The sequence below is a fragment of the Macaca fascicularis genome, chromosome 20 (assembly GCF_037993035.2).
Source record: "Macaca fascicularis isolate 582-1 chromosome 20, T2T-MFA8v1.1".
In the NCBI taxonomy this organism is placed as follows: Eukaryota; Metazoa; Chordata; class Mammalia; order Primates; family Cercopithecidae; genus Macaca; species Macaca fascicularis.
The window spans coordinates 80,989,178-81,011,803 of NC_088394.1; the positions used below are offsets into that span (position 1 = coordinate 80,989,178).

General features: G+C 53.1%; 1 protein-coding gene across 5 annotated transcripts; it reads right to left on the bottom strand.

The window, feature by feature from the left end:
• Window positions 1-1,449: 1,449 nt before the first annotated feature.
• CIBAR2 (CBY1 interacting BAR domain containing 2) lies at window positions 1,450-18,728 on the bottom strand. Of its 5 annotated transcripts, XM_065537732.2 has the most exons (9): window positions 18,589-18,728; window positions 15,995-16,229; window positions 13,176-13,244; window positions 12,993-13,094; window positions 12,815-12,820; window positions 10,483-10,587; window positions 7,366-7,479; window positions 3,205-3,306; window positions 1,450-1,764 (listed from the first exon to the last, which is right to left on the bottom strand). In XM_065537732.2, the coding sequence occupies exons 1-9, from the start codon at window positions 18,606-18,608 to the stop codon at window positions 1,627-1,629; spliced, it is 891 nt and encodes a 296-aa protein (XP_065393804.1). In that variant the 5' UTR covers window positions 18,609-18,728; the 3' UTR covers window positions 1,450-1,626. The 5 variants fall into 5 exon arrangements, with proteins under 5 accessions (XP_065393804.1, XP_045237904.2, XP_065393803.1 ...); XM_045381969.3 differs by lacking the exons at window positions 12,815-12,820; window positions 12,993-13,094; XM_065537731.2 differs by lacking the exons at window positions 12,815-12,820; window positions 12,993-13,094 and having other exon boundaries at window positions 3,205-3,330.
• Between the last annotated feature and the right edge of the window lie 3,898 nt (window positions 18,729-22,626).

The window sequence follows — 22,626 nt, forward strand, 5'->3', positions numbered from 1 at the left end:
CAAGCTCCGCCTCCAGGGTTCACACCATTCTCCTGCCTCAGCCTCCCGAGTAGCTGGGACTACAGGCGCCCGCCACCTCGCCTGGCTAGTTTTTTGTGTTTTTTAGTAGAGACGGGGTTTCACCGTGTTAGCCAGGATGGTCTCGATCTCCTGACCTCGTGATCCACCCGTCTCGGCCTCCCAAAGTGCTGGGATTACAGGCGTGAGCCACCGCGCCCAACCCAGGTGCACTTTCTAACCTGGAATCATTGGGCAGCGTGTGGCCTTGAGGGACAGAGATGGCCACACTCACGGGAAGCACGGAAGCCAGTTTTTTGTTTGTTTTTTTGTTTGTTTTGTTTTTTGAGACGGAGTTTTGCTTTTGTTGCCCAGGCTGCAGTGCAGTGGCGCGATCTCGGCTCACTGCAACCTCAGTGGTGCAATCTCGGCTCACTGCAACCTCCGCCCTGCAGGTTCAAGCAATTCTCCTGCCTCAGCCTCCCAAACACCTGGGATTACAGGTTTGTGCCACCATGCCCGGTTAATTTTTTGTATTTTTAGTAGAGATGGGTTTCACCATGTTGGCCAGGCTGGTCTCGAACTCCAGACCTCAGGTGATCTACCTGCCTCGGCCTCCCAAAGTGCTGGGATTACAGGTGTGAGCCACTGCGCCTGGCCACGGAAGACAGTTCTAGGACCCAGACATCTCCACCAAGCCTCACTGTCACTGAGTTGTGCCAGGCTGGGAGGAGCAAGCTCACCTCAGCTGCCCTTGGACACGGTCCAGAGGATTCGCTCCCTGGCTGTGCACCAGGGGTCCCAGCAGACAGCCCCCTAGTCCACACACCCCAACCCTCCCTACACCTCCATCCCGCTCTGACCGCTGTGGACTTCTGTGGCAATCTTGGTCCCAAGAGCATCCCTGCACATCACGTCCATGTGTTGTGGGCTGAATTTTGTCCCCGAAGGTCTATGTTGAAGTCCTACCCGCCCCCATACTTCCGAATGTGACCTTATTTGGAAATGGGTCGTTGCTGATATAATTAGGCAAGATGAGGCCATCTTGGAGTGAGGGGGGTCTCTGATGATGGGCGTCCTTATAGGAAGGGGAGGTTTGGACACAGGCTTAAGTGCACACTGGGAGAACACCACCTGAAGAGGAAAGCAGGGGCTGGGGCTGCGGCTACAAGCCCAGGCACGCCGAGGACAGGAGCCACTGGAAGCTGGAGGGGGCCTGGGATGGGTGCTGAGCCTCCAGAAAGAACTAGCCCTGCTGACACCTTGTTGTGAGATTTCTGGGTTCCAGAACACAGGAGAGTGATTTTCTGTGGTTTGAGCTCCCCGGGCAGTGGTGCTTTGTCAAGGCAGCCCAGGAAAGGAATCCACTGTGCTTGCAACATGAACACAGGGGCAAGCACACCCCACCTGAGTCCCCGGACTAAAGGCAGGACGAGAGCGCCAGGATCCAGCTGAGAGTCACAGGGCATTTATTGAACACCTACTATGCGCCAGGCACAGCGATCCCCCAGAGCAACCTCTGAGGTGAATGATATTGGCCCTATTGTACAGATGAGGAAACTGAGGCTCAGGGGACATGTGGCTTGCCTAAGGGCACACAGCAGAGCCCACTTGAGGATCCCAGGCCAGCTAAGTTCTTCTGACTGTTGTGGGCAGTTCTCTAGCATTGGGTCTCTGCCCCAGGGCCCTGAGATCCTCCACGGGGGCCTCTTCCATGGAGTCGTCCTCACTCTCCTCCCCTTCTTTTCCTGGGCTCCGTATCGTGCTCTGAGCAAATAATAGTAATAATAAAACGACAGCAACATCAGTAATAATAATGGCAGCAACAAGTCTCGAGTGTTCGTTGTGCAACAGGCCGGGTTTTCCATGCTTCGTATGGATCTGCTCATCTGATACTCAGCGCAGCCCCACACAGAGGTCACTGTTCTGAGCCACTCTGCAGGCGAGTACTCCAAGGCACAGAGAGGCCAGGAGACTTCCCCGAGGTCCCACCGCCAGGAGCAGTGGGCTTGGACCAAGAAATAGCATAAAGAAAACCAACCAAAACTTCAGGAAACACTGGGCACACTTACAGAAGTGCAAAATGCTCTGGGAAGTCTCAGCAATAGAATTGAACAAGTAGAAGAAGGAAATTCAGAGCTTGAAGACAAGGTCTTCGAATTAACCCAATCCAACAAAGACAAAGAAAAAAGAATAAGAAAATATGGACAAAGCCTCCCGGCAGTCTGGGATTATTTTAAACAGCTTGGGATTGCACTTACCCTACCATCGTTAGAGAGAATGTCCTGGAAGCATGAGATACCCACCCTGCCCACACACACAGTGAGCTGACTGCCCCCTCAACCCCTAGTCATGGAGACTAAACCTGCCATGATTGGCATGAGGATGTTCAGGGTCTTCATTTGCCCTATACAGCTGGACCTGCAGAGTTCCCTGCGGAAATACAAGTGCTCCTGACGGCAGGCCTTCCTGGGGCTGTAAGGTAATGTGTAATGTATACACCTAATCACTTCCCTAACCTCTGAGGAATCCTGGATTCTGGAAACCGTGGGCCCGTGGGCTGGGATGGAGGTGTGGACCTGTCTGGGGGGCCTCTGTTTCTCCAGTGGCAACACCTTAGAGTGCCTCCAGGGAGTGCTCAGGACTCGTGGCAGCCACGGCAGGGACTGTGTGAGCTGCCACACTGCGTGTTGTGGCTTCATTGATTCTTTTTTTTTTTTTTTTGAGACAGAGTCTCACTCTATCACCTGGGCTAGAGTGCAATAGTACGATCTCGGCTCTCTGCAACCTCTGCCTCATGGGTTCAAGTGATTCTCCTGCCTCAGTCTCCCAAGTAGCTGGGATTACAGGCATACGCCATCAAGCCCGGTTAATTTTTGTATTTTTTTTTTTTTTTAGTAGAGATGGGGCTTCACGATGTTGGCCAGCCTGGTCTCAAACTCCTGACCTCAAGTGATCTGCCCGCCTCGGCCTCCTAAAGTGCTGGGATTACAGGCATGATTCCCCGCACCTGCCTTTGTTCTACCTCAAGGCAAAGTCCTGGTCAGACCCCAGGCAGCCCTCCACGCTCCCACCACCCCTGCCTCCTCAGCCTCTCATTTCAAATTTGAGTTCTCAGCCACCCTCCTCTGATCCCTGGGATTACTACCACAGGACCTCCCACGCCATGTATGTCATTTTAGGTGTAACCCCCACCCACACACTCACCTGGCTGGCGAGAGACTGAAGAACAGATGGAGAGGGGTTGGTGTTGGCAAGCGGCTGAGTATTGTAATGCCCATAAACTCCTTGCATCTTGGCTCTAAAATCCTGCCGGGGAGAGACCAGGGTGGACTGGATCCAATGGGAAAACACAGCATGTCAGGGGAGTGGGATGGAAAGACGGTGGGATAAGAAGACCCGAGACAGCTAACGCCCATGGAACTCCACAGTCCTCTCCAGGAGCTTCCTGTTTCTTATTCCACATAATCTACAGCAGCCCTGTGAGTGGGCATTATCACCCCGTTTTACAGATGGGAGAGGCCCAGAGAGGCCAGGTAACATGACCATCGTCACACAGGAAAACAGCTGGATTCGAGATCCCCTTTGCCCCTAAAAAGAATATTGTTAAGTGAGTGAATGCGAGAGAAGCCCCTCCGACCTGCATCAAACCTCTCGTGGTAGTTTTAAGGCTTATTGGTAACTCAGATGATCTGATGCTTCTCCCATCAGGAGCTGGAATCAAATTCCTCTCCCCTTGAATACAGGCAGCCTCAGAGATTCACTTCTAACAAATAGAATATGGCAAGGACACACTGGGTTACTGCTGAGGTTAGGTCATAAAAGGTGATCGAGTGCTGGACGTGGTGGCTCACGCCTGTAATCCCGGCACTTTGGGAGGCCGAGGCAGGTGGATCACGAGGTCAGGAGATCAAGACCATCTTGGCTAACACAGTGAAACTCCATCTTTACTAAAAATACAAACAATTAGCTGGACATGGTGGCAGGCGCCTGTAGTCCCAGCTAGTCGGGAGGCTGAGGCAGGAGAATGGCTTGAAACCGGGAGGTGGAGATTGCAGTGAACCGAGATTGCACCACTGCACTCCAGCTTGGGTGACAGAGCGAGACTCCATCTCAAAAAAAAAAAAAAAAAAAAAAAAAAAAAAGGCCAGGCGCGATGGCTCAAGCCTGTAATCCCAGCACTTTGGGAGGCTGAGACGGGTGGATCACAAGGTCAGGAGATTGAAACCATCCTGGTTAACATGGTGAAACCCCATCTCTACTAAAAAATACAAAAAACTAGCCAGGCGAGGCGGCAGGCGCCTGTAGTCCTAGCTACTTGGGAGGCTGAGGCAGGAGAATGGCGTAAACCCAGGAGGTGGAGCTTGCAGTGAGCTGAGATCCGGCCGCTGCACTCCAGCCTGGGCGACAGAGACAGACTCCGTCTCAAAAAAAAAAAAAAAAGTGATCGAGTTTCCACTCGTGTCTCAGGACACTCCCTCTTGGAACCAGCTGCTGTGAGGAAGCCCAGGCCCCATGGAAAAGCTGTGGGCAGGCACTGTGGCCGCAGATCCTGAGGAAGACCCAGGGAGGGCAGGCTTTGTGGGATGTGGCTCATGCAGTTGCCCAGGGCTCCACACCCAGAAGGACCCTGTGCTTGGCTTAGCGCTCTGATGCTGCTGTCCTGAAGATCTTAGTAATTGTTGAAGGAAGGGCCCCACATTTTCATTTTGCAGTGGGCCCTGCAAATCACATGGCCTGTCCTGTGCTCAGATGACAGGCACCTTCTGCTAGACGTGAGGGAGGAAAGCTAAGAAAAGACAGCCCCAGCCCCTGACCAACGGCAACCACATGAAGGCCCCACCTGAGAACTGCCCAGGTAAGCCCCATCAACCCCCAGAACCACAGATGAGAATCATGAGAAGTGATTGTTGCTTTACAATACTAGACTTACAGAAGGATGTCACAGATAATGCAAACAGCTCATTCTAGATTATAACTGATCAGATGGGGATAAATAGCACTTCTTTCTATTTCAAAACTACACCAAGCATCAGCCAGGAAATGTTTTTTGTTGTTGTTAATCCATTCACGGTTTTTCTTTTTTTTTCTTTTTTTTGAGATGGAGTCTCGCGCTGTTGCCCAGGCTGTAGTGCAGTGGCATGATCTCAGCTCATTGCAATCTCCACCTCCCGGGTCCAAGTGATTCTCCTGCCTCAGCCTCCTGAGTAACTGAGATTGCAGGTGCCCACCACCATGCCCAGCTAATTTTGTATTTTAGTAGATGTTGTGGGAAGTCAGGAACCCCAAAGAGAGGGACTGGCTGAAGCCATGGCAGAGGAACATAAATTGTTAAGATTTCATAGACATCTATCAGTTCCCAAAATTAATACTTTTATAATTTCTTACACCTGTGTTTACTGCGATCCCTGAACATAAATTGTGAAGATTTCATGGACATTTATCAGTTCCCAAAATTAATACTCTTAAAATTTCTTGGCCGGGCGCGGTGGCTCAAGCCTGTAATCCCAGCACTTTGGGAGGCCGAGATGGGCGGATTACAAGGTCAGGAGATCGAGACCATCCTGGCTAACACGGTGAAACCCCGTCTCTACTAAAAAAATACAAAAAACTAGCCGGGCGAGGTGGTGGGCACCTGTAGTCCCAGCTACTCAGGAGGCTGAGGCAGGAGAATGTCGTAAACCCGGGAGGCGGAGCTTGCAGTGAGCTGAGATCCGGCCACTGCACTCCAGCCTGGGCGACAGAGCGAGACTCTGTCTCAAAAAAAAAAAAAAAAAAAAAAATTTCTTATGCCTGTCTTTACTTTAATCTCTTAATCCTGTTATCTTCATAAACTGAGAATGTATGTCACCTCAGTACCACGACTGTACAAATTGATTGTAAAACACGTGTGTTTGAACAATGTGAAATCAGCGCACCTTGAAAATGAACAGAATAACAGCGATTTTAGGGAACCAGGGAAGACAACCAAAGGTCTGACTGCCTGCGGGGTCGGGCAGAATAGAGCCATATTTTCCTTCTTACAGAGAGCCTGCCTATACACGGACGTGCGAGTAGGAGAGATATCACTGAATTCTTTTCCCAGCAAGGAATATTAATAATTAATACCCTGGGGAAGGAATGCATTCCTGGGGGGAGGTCTATAAACGGCCACTCTGGGAGTGTCTGTATTATGCAATCGAGATAAGGACTGAAATATGCCCTGGTCTCCTGCAGTACCCTCAGGCTTATTAGGGTGGGGAAAAGATCCTACCCTGGTAAATTTGAGGTCAGACTGGTTCTCTGCTCTCGAACCCTGTTTTCTGTTGTTTAAGATGTTTATCAAGACAATACATGCACAGCCGAACACAGACCCTCATCAGTAATTCTAATTTTGCTCTTTGCCTTGTGATCTTTGCTTTGCCCTTTGCCTTGTGATCTTTACTGCCCTTTAAAGCATGTGATCTTTATGACCTACTCCCTGTTCATACACCCCCTCCCCTTGTAAAGTCCTTAATAAAAACCTGCTGGTTTTGTGGCTCAGGGGACATCATGGACCTACCAATATGTGATGTCACCCCTGGAGGCCCAGCCGTAAAATTCCTCTCTTTGTACTCTTTCTCTTTATTTCTCAGACAGGCCGACACTTAGGGAAAATAGAAAGGACCTATGTTGAAATACTGGGGGCTGGTTCCCCCAATAAGTAGAGACAGGGTTTCACCACATTGGCCAGCCTGGCCCTGAACTCCTGACCTCAGGTGATCTGCCTGCCTCGGCCTCCCAAAGTGCTGGGATTACAGGCGTGAACTACCATGCCCCACTGATCCATTTGTTTTTAAACACCCCAACGATGATGAATATGTTGATATTCCAAACAGTGTTACGAAAAATTGTCCTGTTTGGCACCCAGGTGCAGATATTGACAATGCTTCATCAGAATGAGTCTTCAAAGTTAGAAAAGTTATGAAATGTGGCCAGGCACAGTGGCTCACACCTGTAATCCCAACACTTTGGGAGGCCGAGGCGGGTGGATCACAAGGTCAGGAGATCAAGACCATCCTGGCTAACATGGTGAAACCCTGTCTCCCCTAAAAATACAAAAAATTAGCCAGGTGTGGTGGTGGGCGCCTATAGTCCCAGCGACTCAGGAGGCTGAGGCAGGAGAATGGCGTGAACCTGGGAGGCACAGCTTGCAGTGAGCCAAGATTGTCCCATTGCACTCCAGCCTGGGCGACAGAGCGAGACTCCATCTCAAAAAGAAAAAAAGAAAAAAAAAACCAAAAACACAGTTGTGAAACGTTACCAACAAAAACTGCTTCTATCAATACAGAACCAAAGTGAAACTCTGCCCCACTCCAACAAATAGGAAATGATGTGTCTGTGACCCACCTGTAGATCCCTCTCCAGGTCATACTTCTCCAGGGTCTGGAAGGCACTAGAATACACCTCCAACGCTTTGGCATGGAAAACCATCTCAATAGTCACAAAATTAGAAAAAAATGTCTGTGGGGAGAGAAACCCAAAGAATCAAAGAATGTAAGCATCACGGTGAGAAAGAGAGCCCAGGGTAGCCTGGGATGTAGGCAGATGGGATGGGGGTGAGGGGAGCTGTCCGTGTGGGGACAGGTCCTAGGTGGGAAGTTTCGACATGTTATTTTAAATTTAATTTTCTTTGAGAATGAACACATTTGCATGCTTCAAAAATCAAAACTATTGGTCAGGCACAGTGGCTCATGCCTGTAATCTCAGTAACTTGGGAGGTGGAGTCAGGAGGATCACTTGAGCCCAGGAGTTCAAGACCAGCCTGGGCAACATGGCAAAACTCTGTCTCTACTAAGTACATATGTAAGTAAGTAAATAAGTAAATAAATAAATATAAACCATGCCAAAGTGTCAATTGAGGAGACTTGCTCTACATCCTCCATCCTGTTCCCTTTTTCATTTTCCCTCTACCTCCTGAGATCACGTTCAGAAGTTTTTGTGTGTTCCCCCCTTGTTTCCTTAGATAAGCCAATATTCTTCTCTTGTCCCTTTTTCACTCTCTTCTGAGCTTGCTTTTTCCCCTGCTAACAATTGGTCCTGGAGATCTTTTCACAGGAGGCCTTTTTTTTTTTTTTTTTTTTTGAGATGGAGCCTCTCTCTGTTGCCCAGGCTGGAGTGCAGTGGTGTGATCTCGGCTCACTACAATCCCTGCCTCCCAGGTTCAAGCGATTCTCCTGCCTCAGCCTCCTGAGTAGCTGGGATTACAGATGTGTGCCACCACACCCAGCTAATTTTTGTATTTTTAGTAGAGATGGGCTTTCACCATGTTGACCAGGCTGGTCTTGAACTCCTCATGATCCACAGAAGGGCTCCACTTTCATGAATGAGATTAGTGCCCTTGTAAAAAAGACTGGAGGGAGCTTTTCTGCCCCTTCTGCCACATGCGGATGCATAGAAGGCACCAGCCGTGGGGAACAGACCCTCCTTGGATGCTGAATCTGCTGGATCCTCGGTCTTGGACTCCCCAGGCTCCAACACGGTGAGAAAGAAACTTCTGTTGTTTATAAATCACCCAGCTTAAAGTGTTGTGTTGGCGCAGGCTGGATGGGCTAAGACAGGTGGTGATGATTAGCTCAAGTTCTTGTTTTATCTCTTTTGAAATGTGAAGGGCTTTCAAGGCATGGTTTGGATTCACATTTCTTACAAATTTAATCCCAGAACTTGAAAGCATGCCCACTTTTAAACTGTGCTTCTGTTGGCCCCTGACCTGCAGAACCGTGTGGTCCATGCTCCCTGGTGCCGTCCACCCAGCCCCAAACACATCAGGTGCTGAATAATGTCTGCCGACAGTTTCAGGTCTTCCTTGCCACGTAGACAGCGTGAGCACTAATCACTGACACTTCATTCCCTTGTGCATGCGTTCATGTAGGCGTTCACTCATTCATTCATTCCACAAGCATTTACTGAATACCCACTAGGTACCAGGCCCTGGACCCTGGTGGCTGGGACTGGCAGGGGGCCTGTCCTGTGGCACCGACATGCAGTGTGTTACACAGCGACCTCACAGGCTTCTCTGCTCCACAATGTGATGAATGTGATGGACGGCACACAGCACATCACCGGCCACATGAGCCGTCCATCTCCTCCCACCCTAACGGTGTCAACTCCGTCAGCTCAGGGACCTTGTTTGTTGGGCATGATGTCCCCAGCATCAGGCACAGCACCTGGCACATAGCAGGTGTGCATTCCACACTTGTTAAAGTAACGCGTGAATTGAATACACAATTAACCATTGCAACTGGGATGGCAGCCCTGCAGAAGCAGAGTAGGGTGTATAAACAAGGGGCCTGACCAGTCTGGGGTCTGGGTGACTTTCCCCAAAGAATGAGGTTGAAGCCAAAGGAGGAGGAGGCACCAACTGGATGCAGATCAAGGCACAGCCCTGCAAAGGCCTCGGGTAGGAGTGGGCTCTGTGCACTGGAGCTTGGAGTGTCACAGGCAGGATGAGGCCGCAGGGCTGGGTCAGGGCTTCAGGAGCCTTGAAGGGATTTTGGTTCCAGTCCTTAGAATGAGAGGAGCCACCAGAGGGTGCTCAGCCCAGGGATGATGAATTGGACCTGACTTTTAAGAGATCCCTGGGGTAGGCGCGATGGGTCACACCTGTAATCCCAGCACTTTAGGAGGTCAAGGCAGGTGGATCACTCGAGGTCAGGGATTCGAGACCAGCCTGGCCAACATGGTGAGACCAACCCCCTCCATCCCTACTAAAAATACAAAAATTAGCCGGGCATGGTGGCACACGCCTGTAATCATAGCTGCTCAGGAGGCTGAGGCAGGAGAATCACTTGAACCCGGGAGGCAGAGGTTGCAGTAAGTGGAAATCGTACCACTGCACTCCGGCCTGGGCAACCAAGTGAGACTCCATCTAAAAAAAGAAAAAGAATCCCCAGGCGGCATGCACCTTTGGAGAATGGACTAGAGTGGGCTCGAGAGCTGGGGAAGGGATCTCTGTGATCAGCCAGTCCCACCTCTCTGAGCTCCTCTTGTAAGAGCTGGGGCTCTGGGCCCAGGGCTCTGTGGCACTGGGGTGGGGATCTGGGTGGCAGGAGGAAGGCACCCACACCCAGCTGCTGGGCCTCAATGTGGCTTGTTCAGGGAGGGGGTTTGGAGCTGTGAGGAGAAAAAGAGGTTACAGCAATCTGTGTGGAGAGGAAGTGGAGAGTGTGTGTGGAGGGAGACAAACTCTTCCTGGCTAGGAGCTGGAGCTAGGGCCACCCAGTGGCTTCCAGCTGCACTGGGACAGCTGCCTTGAGCACCAGCCTCTGATGCCCTGTGGCCAGGATTAACTGTGCCGTGAGCCTGTGTGAGCACAAGCTCACTCACACTTGCCCATGCTCACACATGTACACAGACCCGCACACACACACTCATACTGATGCATGCACATAGACACATGCACACATGTGTGTGCACACACACACCAGGCAGCCCAGGGCGCCTCCCATCCCGGCCAACCACCTTCACCTGCAGGTCCTTCAGCTTCTGCCTCTGGAAGGCATCCACTGTCTCCTCCAGCTGGAGGGTGGTGCGGCTGGAGTCCATGGCGGCCCTCTGCACTCTGGTCTCCGCCTGGCCCCAGGGACACAAGGGGTAGAAAGTGTCATGGGGGTGCTTCTGGCCGTTAGACACCTTTCTGAATCACTCTGTCTCTAAACCCTTCTCTCAGGTCAGCTCTCCTGCCTCAAGGGACATCTCTTGCTAATTTGGTCATCAAAGGAATGGCTGAGTAGGACCCCAGCTGAAGGAGCAGTCACTGGAGTGAGACACACCTGCTTGCTAGCTGTGTGACCTTAGGCAAGTCACTTACCCTCTCTGAGCCTCAATTTCCTTGCTTGTAAACAGAGGACAGTAATGAGACTTGCTTAGCAGGGCTGTTGTAAAACTTAAACAGTGGCACCTGCTGAACCCTTATGACAGGTGCTCCACGTTCATTGATAATTAACTTCTGCATGAGGAACACGTTTAGTTAATTAACTCCTTTGTTCTTTTGATCAACATCTATAGACGCCTACTCCACGCCAAGCCCAGACATGAAGAAGCTAGCTTTTAGAGTTGAACACCTTGGAGGTGCATTTGAAATTTGCAACTTAACTGCCTGCATGACCTTGGGCAAGTCACTTTTTTCAGCTTCAAATTCCTCTTTAAAATGGGGACTTAATGCCACCTTCATGTTTGTGAAATGCCCGAGAAGAGACAGCTGGGGGCTCGCATCTAAGAAGCCCCCAGGACAGAAGGGAAAGCTGTTGTCACTCAAACAAATGGGTTGCAGAGACGGTGGGTGACCCAGGCAGGAGCCAGGATAGAACCCGGAGGTGCTTGGGCAGGGCTGTGGCCCCCATTCGTGTAGGTCAGGACTCCCCACACTTGGCACTAGTGTCCGGGACACTGTGGGAGGTTTAGCAGCATCCCTGGCCTCTCCCCACTGGATGCCAGGTGGTAGGTGGGATAACGGCCCCCAAAGATGGCTACATCCTAATCCCTGGCACCTGCCAATACGCCCCTTCCAAGGCAAAAGGGAGTTAGGGTAGCAGGTGGAATGAAGTTTGCTAATCAGCCATCCTTGCCATGGGAGAATATCCTGGATTATCCGCTACACCCAGTGCAATCACAAGAGTCCTTACAGGCAGAAGAGGGAGGCAGGCAGGAGAGTCAGAGGAGCGACGTGACTACAGAGGGAAGGTGCAAGCTGCCAGCTTGAAGACGGGGGAGGGGCCACAAGCCAAAGGATGTGTGTGGCCTCTGGAAGCTGGAAAAGGCGAGGGCACAGACTCTGCTTGGAACTTCCAGAAGGAACCCAGCCCTTTCCACACCTTGATTTAGCCCAGTGGGCCCACGATGGACCTCTAACCTCCTGAACGGTGAGTCTGTGGCCATTTTTCACCACAGTGGGACAAACTTAACACGTTCTAGCAGAGCTCTCCAATCGTGAGCCAGAAACATCCCCGGATAGTGAAATGCCCCCAGGTGAGGACCGCTGACTTGGCTCCATTAAGGGACAGTCTTTGTGGCTGGGCCTGTAATCCCAGCACTTTGGAAGGCTGAGGCAGGTGGATCGCCTGAGGTCAGGAGTTCAAGACCAGTCTGGTCAACATGGCAAAACCCCGTCTCTACTAAAAATATAAAAATTAGCCGGGCACAGTGGTGGGCGCCTGTAATCCCAGCTACTGGGGAGGCTGAGGGGGGAGAATTGCTTGAACCCTGGAGGCGGAGGTTGTAGTGAGCCGAGACTCTGCCACTTGCACTCCAGCCTGGGCAACAGCACGAGACTCTGTCTCTCAAAAAGAAGTGGGGGCACTCTGGATGAGGTCACACAGTCACAAATCAGTTACACATACAGCGGAGGTGACTAACCCTCCTCCAGCTCTCACCCTACCTCCCGTCCCCTGCATCTTTCCCACGGGACAGGACAGCGCGACAGAGAGCGTGCGGGCTCCCCTCCACCTGCTGTGCCCCATGAGCTCTCGTAATTGCGTCTCTGTGAGCCCTGGTTTCCTCCTGCAGACAATGGGGATGAGGCTAGTAGTGCGCACCTGATATGAGCATTAAACAAGTAACTGGCGGGGAAGCCGTGGCCCGTGGAGGGAGTGACTTGTTGGATGGTGTCCATGATGGGACAGAGCCCAGGTCTCCAGACTCCCAGAGCCCCTTTTTACCGGTAGCTTTGGCTTTCCCATCCTGAGCACAAGGTCCTGCACACACCTGCTTCTGCCCAGGTAAAGCCTACCTGGCCGTTTTGTGAGGTCGTATATTTCCTACATGTGATTCTGCCTGCCCCAGACAGACATGTGACACTCACCTGGGACTGAAAAACATGTGTTAAGGAACCGAGTTAAGCCCAGGCAGCCCCGTCGGGGTGGTCCGCCCGCTTCCCAGTCCCTGCCCAGCGGGCCCAGGCAAAGAAAACCCCAGAGGACATCAGTGTGAGTGGACACCCTGGCCCGGCAGCCCCAGGCCCCATTTCCAGGGAAGGATGCGATCATTTGCCGATCCCAGGGTGACTTCTGCCTCAGTTTCTCCAGCTTTTCCAGTTGTTTGATCTCACGATTTTGGACACGTTTGAATTTCTTGATCTCAGCCTGCAGAAAAGGAGCAGGCTGTTTCCTGGGATCCCACAGGGCAAGACGGGTCGCCACCCACGCCAACGTGCCCCCGCTCACCCGCGTCTGCTTGATCTGTGCCCCGTAGAGCTTCAGGGGGTTGACCACCTTGGTTTCCAGCCTCTCGACCTGGGGGAGCGGGGACACAAGGGGATCTGAGTGAAGGGCACAGGGTGCTGCCTGCCTCCAGCCTGGGCATATAAAGTGCAGCCTGCACCAAGGAGCCGCGTGTCCAGAGCTGTGTGGGGGGAGGGGGAGCGCGAGGTGCCCTCCCTTTTCCCAGTGTATTGGAGGCACCGAGCCTGGGCTCAGGGCCCGGCTCTGCCTCCCGAGGGCTCCAGCAAAGAATTCGATCTCTCGAAGCCTCATTTCTTCACCTGTCAAATGAGGTCATGGGTGCACCCACCAGGGTTTCAGGACAGTAGGAAGATGGTGCCTGGCCCAGAACTCAGGGAGTGTCATTACTGGGGAGGCCAGGACAGGCCCCTGGTGTGTGCTCAGTCCCTCTACACGACAGCCCTGGCCCCGTCTCCCAACTGCCACACAGGGTGGCGATGACAAACCCACTTTACAGATGAGAAAATTGAGCCTGGCTTTGGGGACAAGACTTTTATTGAGGTCACAGCAGGGCTGGGCACGGTGGCTCATGCCTCTAATCCCAGCACTTTGGGAGGCCGAGGCGGGCAGATCACCTGAGGTCAGGAGCTCAAGACCAGCCTGGCCAACATGGTGAAACCCCATCTCTACTAAAAATACAAAAAAGTAGCTGGGCGTGGTGGTGCACGCCTGTAGTCCCAGCTATTTGGGAGGCTGAGGCAGGAGAATCGCTTGAACCTGCAAGGCCGGAGGTTTCAGTGAGCCGAGATCACGGCACTTCACTCCAGCCTGGGCAATAGAGTGAGACTCCATCTCAAAAAACAAAAAACCACAAAAAACTAAAGCAGCCTCTTGCCCGTTTTACAATCGGGAATGTTTTTGTGAGGGCCAGGAGCCATCTCTGTGAACACGTAAACATCAAGGAAGACGGCGCCCTGCCTCCTGGTGTCCTGGTCTTCCTCCAACCTCTTTGGGAATTTAGCGTAGACGCCTGGCTCCGAGCTCTGCCACCTGCTTGTCACAGAGCTGTGAGAAGTTTTATTTTTCCTTTGGTTAAAGGTAATTAACTAGGCCAGGCATGGTGGCTCACATGTGTAATCCCAGCACTTTGGGAGGCCGAGGTGAGAGGTTGGCTTGAACCCAGGAGTTCAAGACCAGCCTGAGCCGCATGGCAAAACCCTGCCTCTTAAAATTTTTTTTTTTTTTTTTTTTTTTTTTGAGACGGAGTCTCGCTCTGTCACCCAGGCTGGAGTGCGGTGGCCGGATCTCGGCTCACTGCAAGCTCCGCCTCCCAGGTTCACGCCATTCTCCTGCCTCAGCCTCCCGAGTAGCTGGGACTATAGGCGCCCGCCACCTCGCCCGGCTAGTTTTTTTGTATTTTTTAGTAGAGACGGGGTTTCACCGTGTTAGCCAGGATGGTCTCGATCTCCTGACCTCGTGATCCACCCGTCTCGGCCTCCCAAAGTGCTGGGATTACAGGCTTGAGCCACCACGCCCGGCCACCTGATTATCTTTATTTTATTTAAAACATTTTTTAGGCCGGGCGCGGTGGCTCACGCCTGTAATCCCAGCACTTTGGGAGGCCGAGACAGGCGGATCACGAGGTCAGGAGATCGAGACCATCCTGGCTAACACGGTGAAACCCCGTCTCTACTAAAAAATACAAAAAAACTAGCCGGGCGAGGTGGCGGGCGCCTGTAGTCCCAGCTACTCGGGAGGCTGAGGCAGGAGAATGGCCTGAACCCGGGAGGCAGAGCTTGCAGTGAGCTGAGATCCGGCCACTGCACTCCAGCAAGGGGGACAGAGTGAGACTCCGTCTCAAAAAAAAAAAAAAAAAAAAGATAATCAGGTAGCACAGGTGGCCACCCCATTACCAGGTGAAATTAGGATGTATTGGTGAGAAATGGGGTTGTCACGGCCTCTTACTGGGGGATTATCGTCATCTGTCTTGAGAACATGGGCACCGAGGGCTGTGTCTGCCTGCCTGGAGAAGACGGTGCCTTTTCCGTCTGCACAATCTTTCTTGGATTGCCCATGACATGCGTTGCCATCTGATTTAAATCTTTGTTTTTTGGTATTTTTGTAAGTCAAAGTCTCGCACTGTCTCCCAGGCTGGAGTGCAGAGGCACAATCATGGCTCCAGCCTCGACCTTCCAGGCTCAAATGATCCTCCTATCTCAGCCTTCTGAGTAGCTGGGACCACAGGTGCTCATTTTTTTATTTTTATTTTTTAAGAGATGGGGTCTTGCTATGTTGCCCAGGCTGATCTTGAACTCCTGGGCTCAGGCAATCTGTCCACCTAGGCCTCCCAGAGTGCTGGGATTACAGGTGTGAGCCGCTGCACCTGGCCCTTTTTGATTCTTTTCTACAATTCATGGTGAGGATTTTTCTGGGCTGGCGGGAATTTCTATTTTTAATTATTTCCTAAACACCCTGCAGCCTCCTTGCCCCTGACTCCCCACCAGGATTTCTGTTCCTTCTCGAGGCCCTCATAGGCCCTGGATGTGTCTCATTCAGGGGTTCATGGAGCCCCCAGGGCTGGCTTCCTGGGTTTCCATGCTTTGTTGGCCGTTCATCCGACTCAGCAAAGCCTCCTGGGCTCTCAGTCCTGCAGGCAGAGGCGTGACCCTGGAAAGGGTGTCAATGTCCACGCTTGGTGGATGTCTCTGGGGACATACCCATTGGCTGTGGCCACAGCAGGGCTCCTGCAGCCCTCAGGCCTGACCTTGGCATTGGAGCCCAGGTGCCCCTCAGCATCCCAGACCCAGGCCGGCAGCACTCACCTGGGCCTGCCGGTAATCCTGCACTTTGGCCAGGTCCTCGGCGAAGCCCCTCATGGTGGCCCGCAGCTCGGGGTTCTCGGAGTTGGCAAAGTCGATGAGCTGCTTGACCAGCTGGTCTGCCTTGTTCCGCAGCCGGGCCGTCTTGCGCGTGTAGGCGGCCAGCAGTGAGCAGAACTGCCCGAAGTACTTCTCGGTGTTGGCCACGGTATTGTCCATCCCCCTCACCTGGCTGTCCCTGCGGAGGAGGGGACCTAAGCAGCCATTCTGGGCAGTGATGCAGGGCCCCAGGCATGCCAGGAGCAGACAATGGTTATGAAAATAGGAGCTGCTGGCCAGGCGCAGTGGCTCACGCCTGTAATCCCAGCACTTTGGGAGGCAGAAGTGGGCGGATCACGCAGTAAGGAGATCAAGACCATCCTGGCTAACACGGTGAAACCCCGTCTCTACTAAAAATAAAAAAAATAAAAAATAAAAAATTAGCCAGGCATGGTCGCGGGCACCTGTAGTACCAGCTACTTGGGAGGCTAAGGCAGGAGAATGGCATGAACCCAGGAGGCAGAGCTTGCAGTGAGCTGAGATCTCGCCACTGCACTCCGGCCTGGGTGACAGAATGAGTCTCCGTCTCAAAAAAAAAAAAATAGGAGCTGCCATCAGCCGGCCTCCGGTGTGGCACACACATGCCACAGGCTGTCACTCAAGGTGGCAGTATCAGGGCTGTTGAGGCTGATGAGGGGGATCTGCCTGGGCGGGTCAGTAGTGGGCAGGAATATAGACGTGGGTTTGGCTGCAAAGCTGGCTTTTTTCCTCCCTGGGATGCTAAAGGTGCTTTATCTTCCTGGAAGGGTTACTCTACGCCACAATCCCTGGCTGCAGACGCCTCTTCCCTCTGAAATTCCCCTGTGCTGTCTTTCCCCGTAGGCTGTCAAAATTCTTTTTTTTTTGAGACAGAGTCTTGCTGTGTTACCCAGGCTGGAGTGCAGTGGTATGATCTTGGCTCACTGCAACCTCTGCCTTCCGGGTTCAAGTAATTCTCCTGCCTCAGCCTCCCGAGTAGCTGGGATTATAGGCACCCACGACCATGCCTGGCTAATTTTTGTATTTTTAGTAGAGACAGGGTTTCACCATGTTGGCCAGGCTGGTCTCAAACTCCTGACCTCAGGTGATTCTCCTGCCTTGGCCTCCCAAAGTGCTGGGATGACAGGCATGAGCCACCACACCCGGCCCTGACTCACCTTTAAATGCTCCCGGTCCGGCACCTCCCCGCAGCAGGTGCACAATGACTGACCTGCCGCATTCAGGCTTCTAAGACAGCCACGGACGCCCAGCCTCTGCCTCCCTCCTGGGCTTCCTCACGCCTTCTCCTTCCCCTCATCCCCAGCGTGTCACTATCCCTGCCTCTCTCCCTCTGACCAAAGTCCCCCGTGCAATCCTTTCATCAAATCCCTGATGCGAGAAACGCCCTGAGGAGCAGCTCTCTGTCCAGACAGACCCTAACTCTCTCGCCACCCTCGCCGCAAAACACTCCACGTGCATTGCCCTGTAAGCAAGGCGCTGCTGGTATCACCATATGAAAATGGAGTGAACTGAGGCCCAGAGAGGTGAAGCATCTTGCTACAGGTCACACAGCCAGACACAGCCTCTGTTCTTGCAGGTAGGATCCTCAGAGCGCCATGATTCAGCAGCACAGGGGACAGAAGTCAGACACTGGGGCTCCTAGGCCCCCACCCCAGGCGTGTGTACCAGAATCCCTGGGAGTGTGCCTGAGAAGCTGTGTTTTCAAAACACATCAGGGCCAGGCACGGTGGCTCACGCCTGTCATCCCAGCTCTTCGGGAGGCCGTGGGGTGCAGTTTGCCTGAGCTCAGGAGTTCAAGACCACCCTCGGCAACGTGGTGAAACCCCATCTCTACTAAAATACAAAAACTTAGCCAGGTGTGGTAGCACGCCTGTGGTCCCAGCTACTTGGGAGGCTGAGGCATGAGAATCGCTTGAGCCCAGTGGGTGGAGGTTGCAGTGAGCCAAGATTGAGACTGCACCACTGCACTCCAGCTTAGGCTACAGAGTGAGACTCCATCTCAAAAAAATAAAAATAAAAGATAAAAGCACATCGGGTGCTTGAGAGGTTGCCTGGAATTCAAACCTCAGAGGAACCAGGCATGGCAATGAACGGGGCAGGGCAGGCAGGTTGTGAGAGCAGGGATGGCGTGGGCTGGGGCGGCGTGGCCGGGGCGGCGTGGGCCGGGGCGGCGTGGGCTGGGCCTCCAGGGAAGGGGGAGGCCTGGTTGGGGTTGAGGTGGGATGGGGGTTTTCCAGGTGGAGGTGAGAAAGGAAAGGGGATGAATTTGGCTACCCCAGCTCCACAGGCAGTGATTCTGGAGAAGCAGAAGGAGGCCAGATTCTGGAAGCTTCTGTAGTTCCAAGCCCTGTCTTCCCTGAGCTGGATGGAGGCGGAGGCGGTGTGGGAGGGAGGGCTCCCTTTACCCCCCACCCCCACCCCAAGCAGCAGGTCCTGCTGCCCTCATCTTTCTTGGTGCACCGGGCCTCAAAACCCCACTTCCACCTCCCTCGCAGCCAGGCTGGCGCCGGCCCACTCACCTGGAGAAGACGATGTTCATTGTGACCAGAGCTTTGACTGTCCTAGTGCTGGGGAATAAGGACAGGGCCCCAGGGGTCCTGCAGGCCTGGGAGGAGCTGGGCAGGGCTGGGTGCAGCTGTGTGGCCTGGGCTCCAGGGACGCTGCCACCCGGTTGCCAGGCGACAGGGCCGCCCACAGCAGGCCCTAGGAGGAGCTGGTTGCCCAGGCAATGCCTCCCTGAGGCTGGCCTCCCCAGCCTCGCATTGGCTCAGGGGCTACTGAGAGAAGAGGGCATCCCACAGAGGCCCACACTCTCCCTTTGAAGATGGAGGCTCTTGTGGAACTGGGCTAGTGCTTGGGGCTCCCCAGAAGGTAGCAGGGAGAGATTTAGGGGGCTTAGGCCTGCGCACAGCCACGTGTGTGGGTCCTGCCCGCTGGGTTCCTCCCTCCCTTCAGGGAGGCTGCGTGCCCCAAGCCCGCCACTGGCCTTCCCGGGGTCTAGGCTCAGGTGGGGGGTGCAGATGCACAGGGTAAACTTGAGGCTCCCCAGGGTGGGGCAAGGAACCAGCTCAAAGGAGTGGCTTTCATGTTTTTATCAGAATTGCATTGTTTTTTCCCTTACTATAAAAGCACTATAGGGCTGGGCGCGGTGGCTCACGCCTGTAATCCCAGCACTTTGGGAGGCTGAGGTGGGCGGATCACAAGGTCAGGAGATCGAGACCACAGTGAAACCCCTACTAGTCTCTACTAAAAATACAAAAAATTAGCCAGGCACGGTGGTGGGCACCTATGGTCCCAGCTACTCTGGAGGCTGAGGCAGGAGAATGGCGTGAACCCGAGAGGTGAATCTTGCAGTGAGCTGACGTCACGCCACTACACTCCAGCCTGGGCAACACAGCGAGACTCTGTCTCAGAAAAAAAAAAGCACTATCTGCTCAGTTAGTAAAGTAAGACAATTAAGATACCAGAGAAAGAAAATATAAACGCACATGTCAAATTGACTAGCTCAAGTCCAATACATTCTACTAATTGTATGATTACTGTATCTCAATGTATAGACACTTTACCTTCAGGAAAGAAACATAAACATCACGACAGTAAGGAATGAGGGTGGGAGGTGGGCGAAGGAAGCGGCCCAGGCCTTGCTCTGCTGTTCTGTTACTTTGTATGTTTGGAGGTTTTCATTATGGAAATGGAAAGGGTTTTTGTTGTTGTTGTTGTTGTTGTTTTTAAACATATATAAAAGCAAGGACTTTAGGGTCAGCTAAACACAGGTTCAAATCCCAGACCCCGCTCTGCTGTGTGACCTTGGGCAAGTCTCCTGACCTCTCTGGGCTTCAGTCCCCTCCCCTGCAGAATGGGATCATGACAGTACTTAATTAGAAGAAGTAAGTCCCTGACATGGGGGTGAAGGGACAGACACAGAGGCTGGGGCCAGGACCCAGAACTCATTGAAATTCCCAGTGCGCAGGTCCAGGCTGATGGCGGCTTCCCTCTCTGACCCATCCCCAGGTGCCCACGGGGCTGTGCCGGCTGACTGGCCCCTCCTCACGCTTCTCCAGTGATCTCATCATCACACTTTCTCCAATAGTCCTTTGCAGATGCCCTGCCCTGTGTTCCCCAGAGGCCCTGAACAATGCATGGACCACCCAAGCTCTGTCCCTGCTGGGTCCCCATTCTCTGTCTGGGGCATGAACCCCTCCAACCTCCCGTGGGACGTCTCTAAGTAGCCCCCTGGGGTTCCATGGTCAGCGTGGTTCCTTCCTTTCTGTGCCAGGCTGTGGGGTGGGGGGGTCCCGTGTCCCCTTTGTGCCATGCAGCCATCACTGGGCCCCAGTCAAGTCACTCTCCTGCTCTCTGCTTCCTTCACTCTTGGGGGCTGTGCTGGGTGGAACAGTGTCCCCCCAAATGTATGTCTTCCTGGGGACCTCAGAGTGTGGCCTTATTTGGAAACAGGGTCGTTGCAGATGTGATCAGCTGGGTCACACCGGAGGAAGGTGGGCCCCGATCCCACCACTGGAGTCCTCATGAGAAGAGGAGATGGAAGCACACCCAAGGGAGATGGGCATGAGGCCAAGGGGCAGGGACAGGAGTGGCACAGTGTGAGCCAGGAGCACAGAGAGGTGCCAGGGGCTGGAGAGAGCGCTGGAGCCTCCGGAGGGAGTACAGCCTCCCTAGAACCTTGATTTCGGCCTCTGGCCCCAGAACTGCAAGAGAAGAAGCTTCTGTCATTTTAAGCCCCCAGTTTGGAGTCATTTTGCTATGGGGGCCACCAGGACACTCACACAGGGTCCAAAGAGAGCAAACCGTCCCATGGTCTACCCCACAGGGTCTCTCCGGAGCACCCTGACCTCACCCCTCCTCCTCCAACACACTGCTCCGCCCCGCCGCCTCCCCCCATATCCATCTCACATGAACGCTCTGCTCTGCTGGAATTGTGGGTGTCTGTCCTAAGGGCTGTGGTTTTGTTTGTTTGCTTGCTTGTTTTTTGAGACGGAGTTTTGCTCCTGTCACCCAGGCTGGAGTGCAATGGCAAGATCTCAGCTCATTGCAACCTCTGCCTCCAAGGTTCAAGCGATTCTCCTGCCTCAGCCTCCCAAGCAGCTGGGATTAAAGGTGCATACCACCACGCCCAGCTAAATTTTGTATTTTTAGTAGAGAAGGGGTTTCACCATGTTGTCCAGGCGGTCTCAAACTCCTGATCTCAGGTGATCCACCCGCCTCGGCCTCCCAGTGCTGGGATTATAGGCATGAGCCACTGCACCCGGCCCCTTTAAGGGGTGTGTCTTAACTTCCCAACCGAACAGCCAGGTCCTGGAGAGAGTTTTGGATTATCCCCTTGGTGAATTAACTCCTTCATGCGCCAGCCTCCTGGAGGGTCTTCTTTGTGTCATGTGAGCCAATCCCTTAAGTAAATACCTTTCCAATTGGTTCTGTGTCTTTGCAGACCCCAGCTCTTCTAGGACAGGAGAGACCACAAAAGCCATGTCAGGTGTCTGCCCTCCAGTTGGCCTGGTCTGCACTACTGCCAATGGCCACGGGAGGGCAGCAGAGACCCATCTGGTGGAAAATTCCTTGCCGCAGAGGTCAAGTGGGCTGGGCGGTCCCCCGGGAAACCAGAGAAGACGCTCAATTGAGAAAAGGCCACCTTAACACAGGGTAGGAGAGAGAGAGGAGGGTCAGAGAAGAAGGGCAAAGGTCTCAATTCGCCATCCTGGAAACTTTAAGCACTTTTTAAAAATGAAGGCTAGGCCGGGCGCGGTGGCTCAAGCCTGTAATCCCAGCACTTTGGGAGGCCGAGACGGGCGGATCACGAGGTCAGGAGATCGAGACCATCCTGGCTAATATGGTGAAACCCCGTCTCTACTAAAAATACAAAAAACTAGCCGGGCGAGGTGGTGGGCGCCTGTAGTCCCAGCTACTCGGGAGGCTGAGGCAGGAGAATGGTGTAAACCCGGGAGGCGGAGCTTGCAGTGAGCTGAGATCTGGCCACTGCACTCCAGCCTGGGCGACAGAGCGAGACTCCGTCTCAAAAAATAAAAATAAAAATAAAAATAAAAATAAAAATGAAGGCTGGCTATGGTGACTCACACCTGTAATCCCAGCACTTTGGGAGGCCGAGGTGGGTGGATCACTTGAGGTCAGGAGTTCGAGACCAGCCTGGACAACATAGTGAGATCCCCGTCTCTACTAAAAAGAAAGAAGAAAAAGAAAACCACTGCCTGGTTGGACAACGCAGAGACATCTAGTGGCCAAAGAGAGAAAAGTTGAGAAATAGGGGCTGGGGCGAAGTTGGGGGATGCATGAATCCCTGTGTACCCCCATTTAGATCCCATGGGCCCACCTCCCACCCCCTCTCTCCTATAAATGTTTTTGTATTTGTCTTGTTTTCGTGTTTGAGACAGGATCTCCCTCTGTTGCATGGTCTGAAGTACAGCAGCACCATCTCAGTTCATTGCAACTTCCACCTCCCGGATTCAAGTGATTCTCCTGCTACTGCTCTCCTCCTACTCAGCCTCCGGAGTGGCTGGGGTTACAGGCACGCGCCACCACAGCCC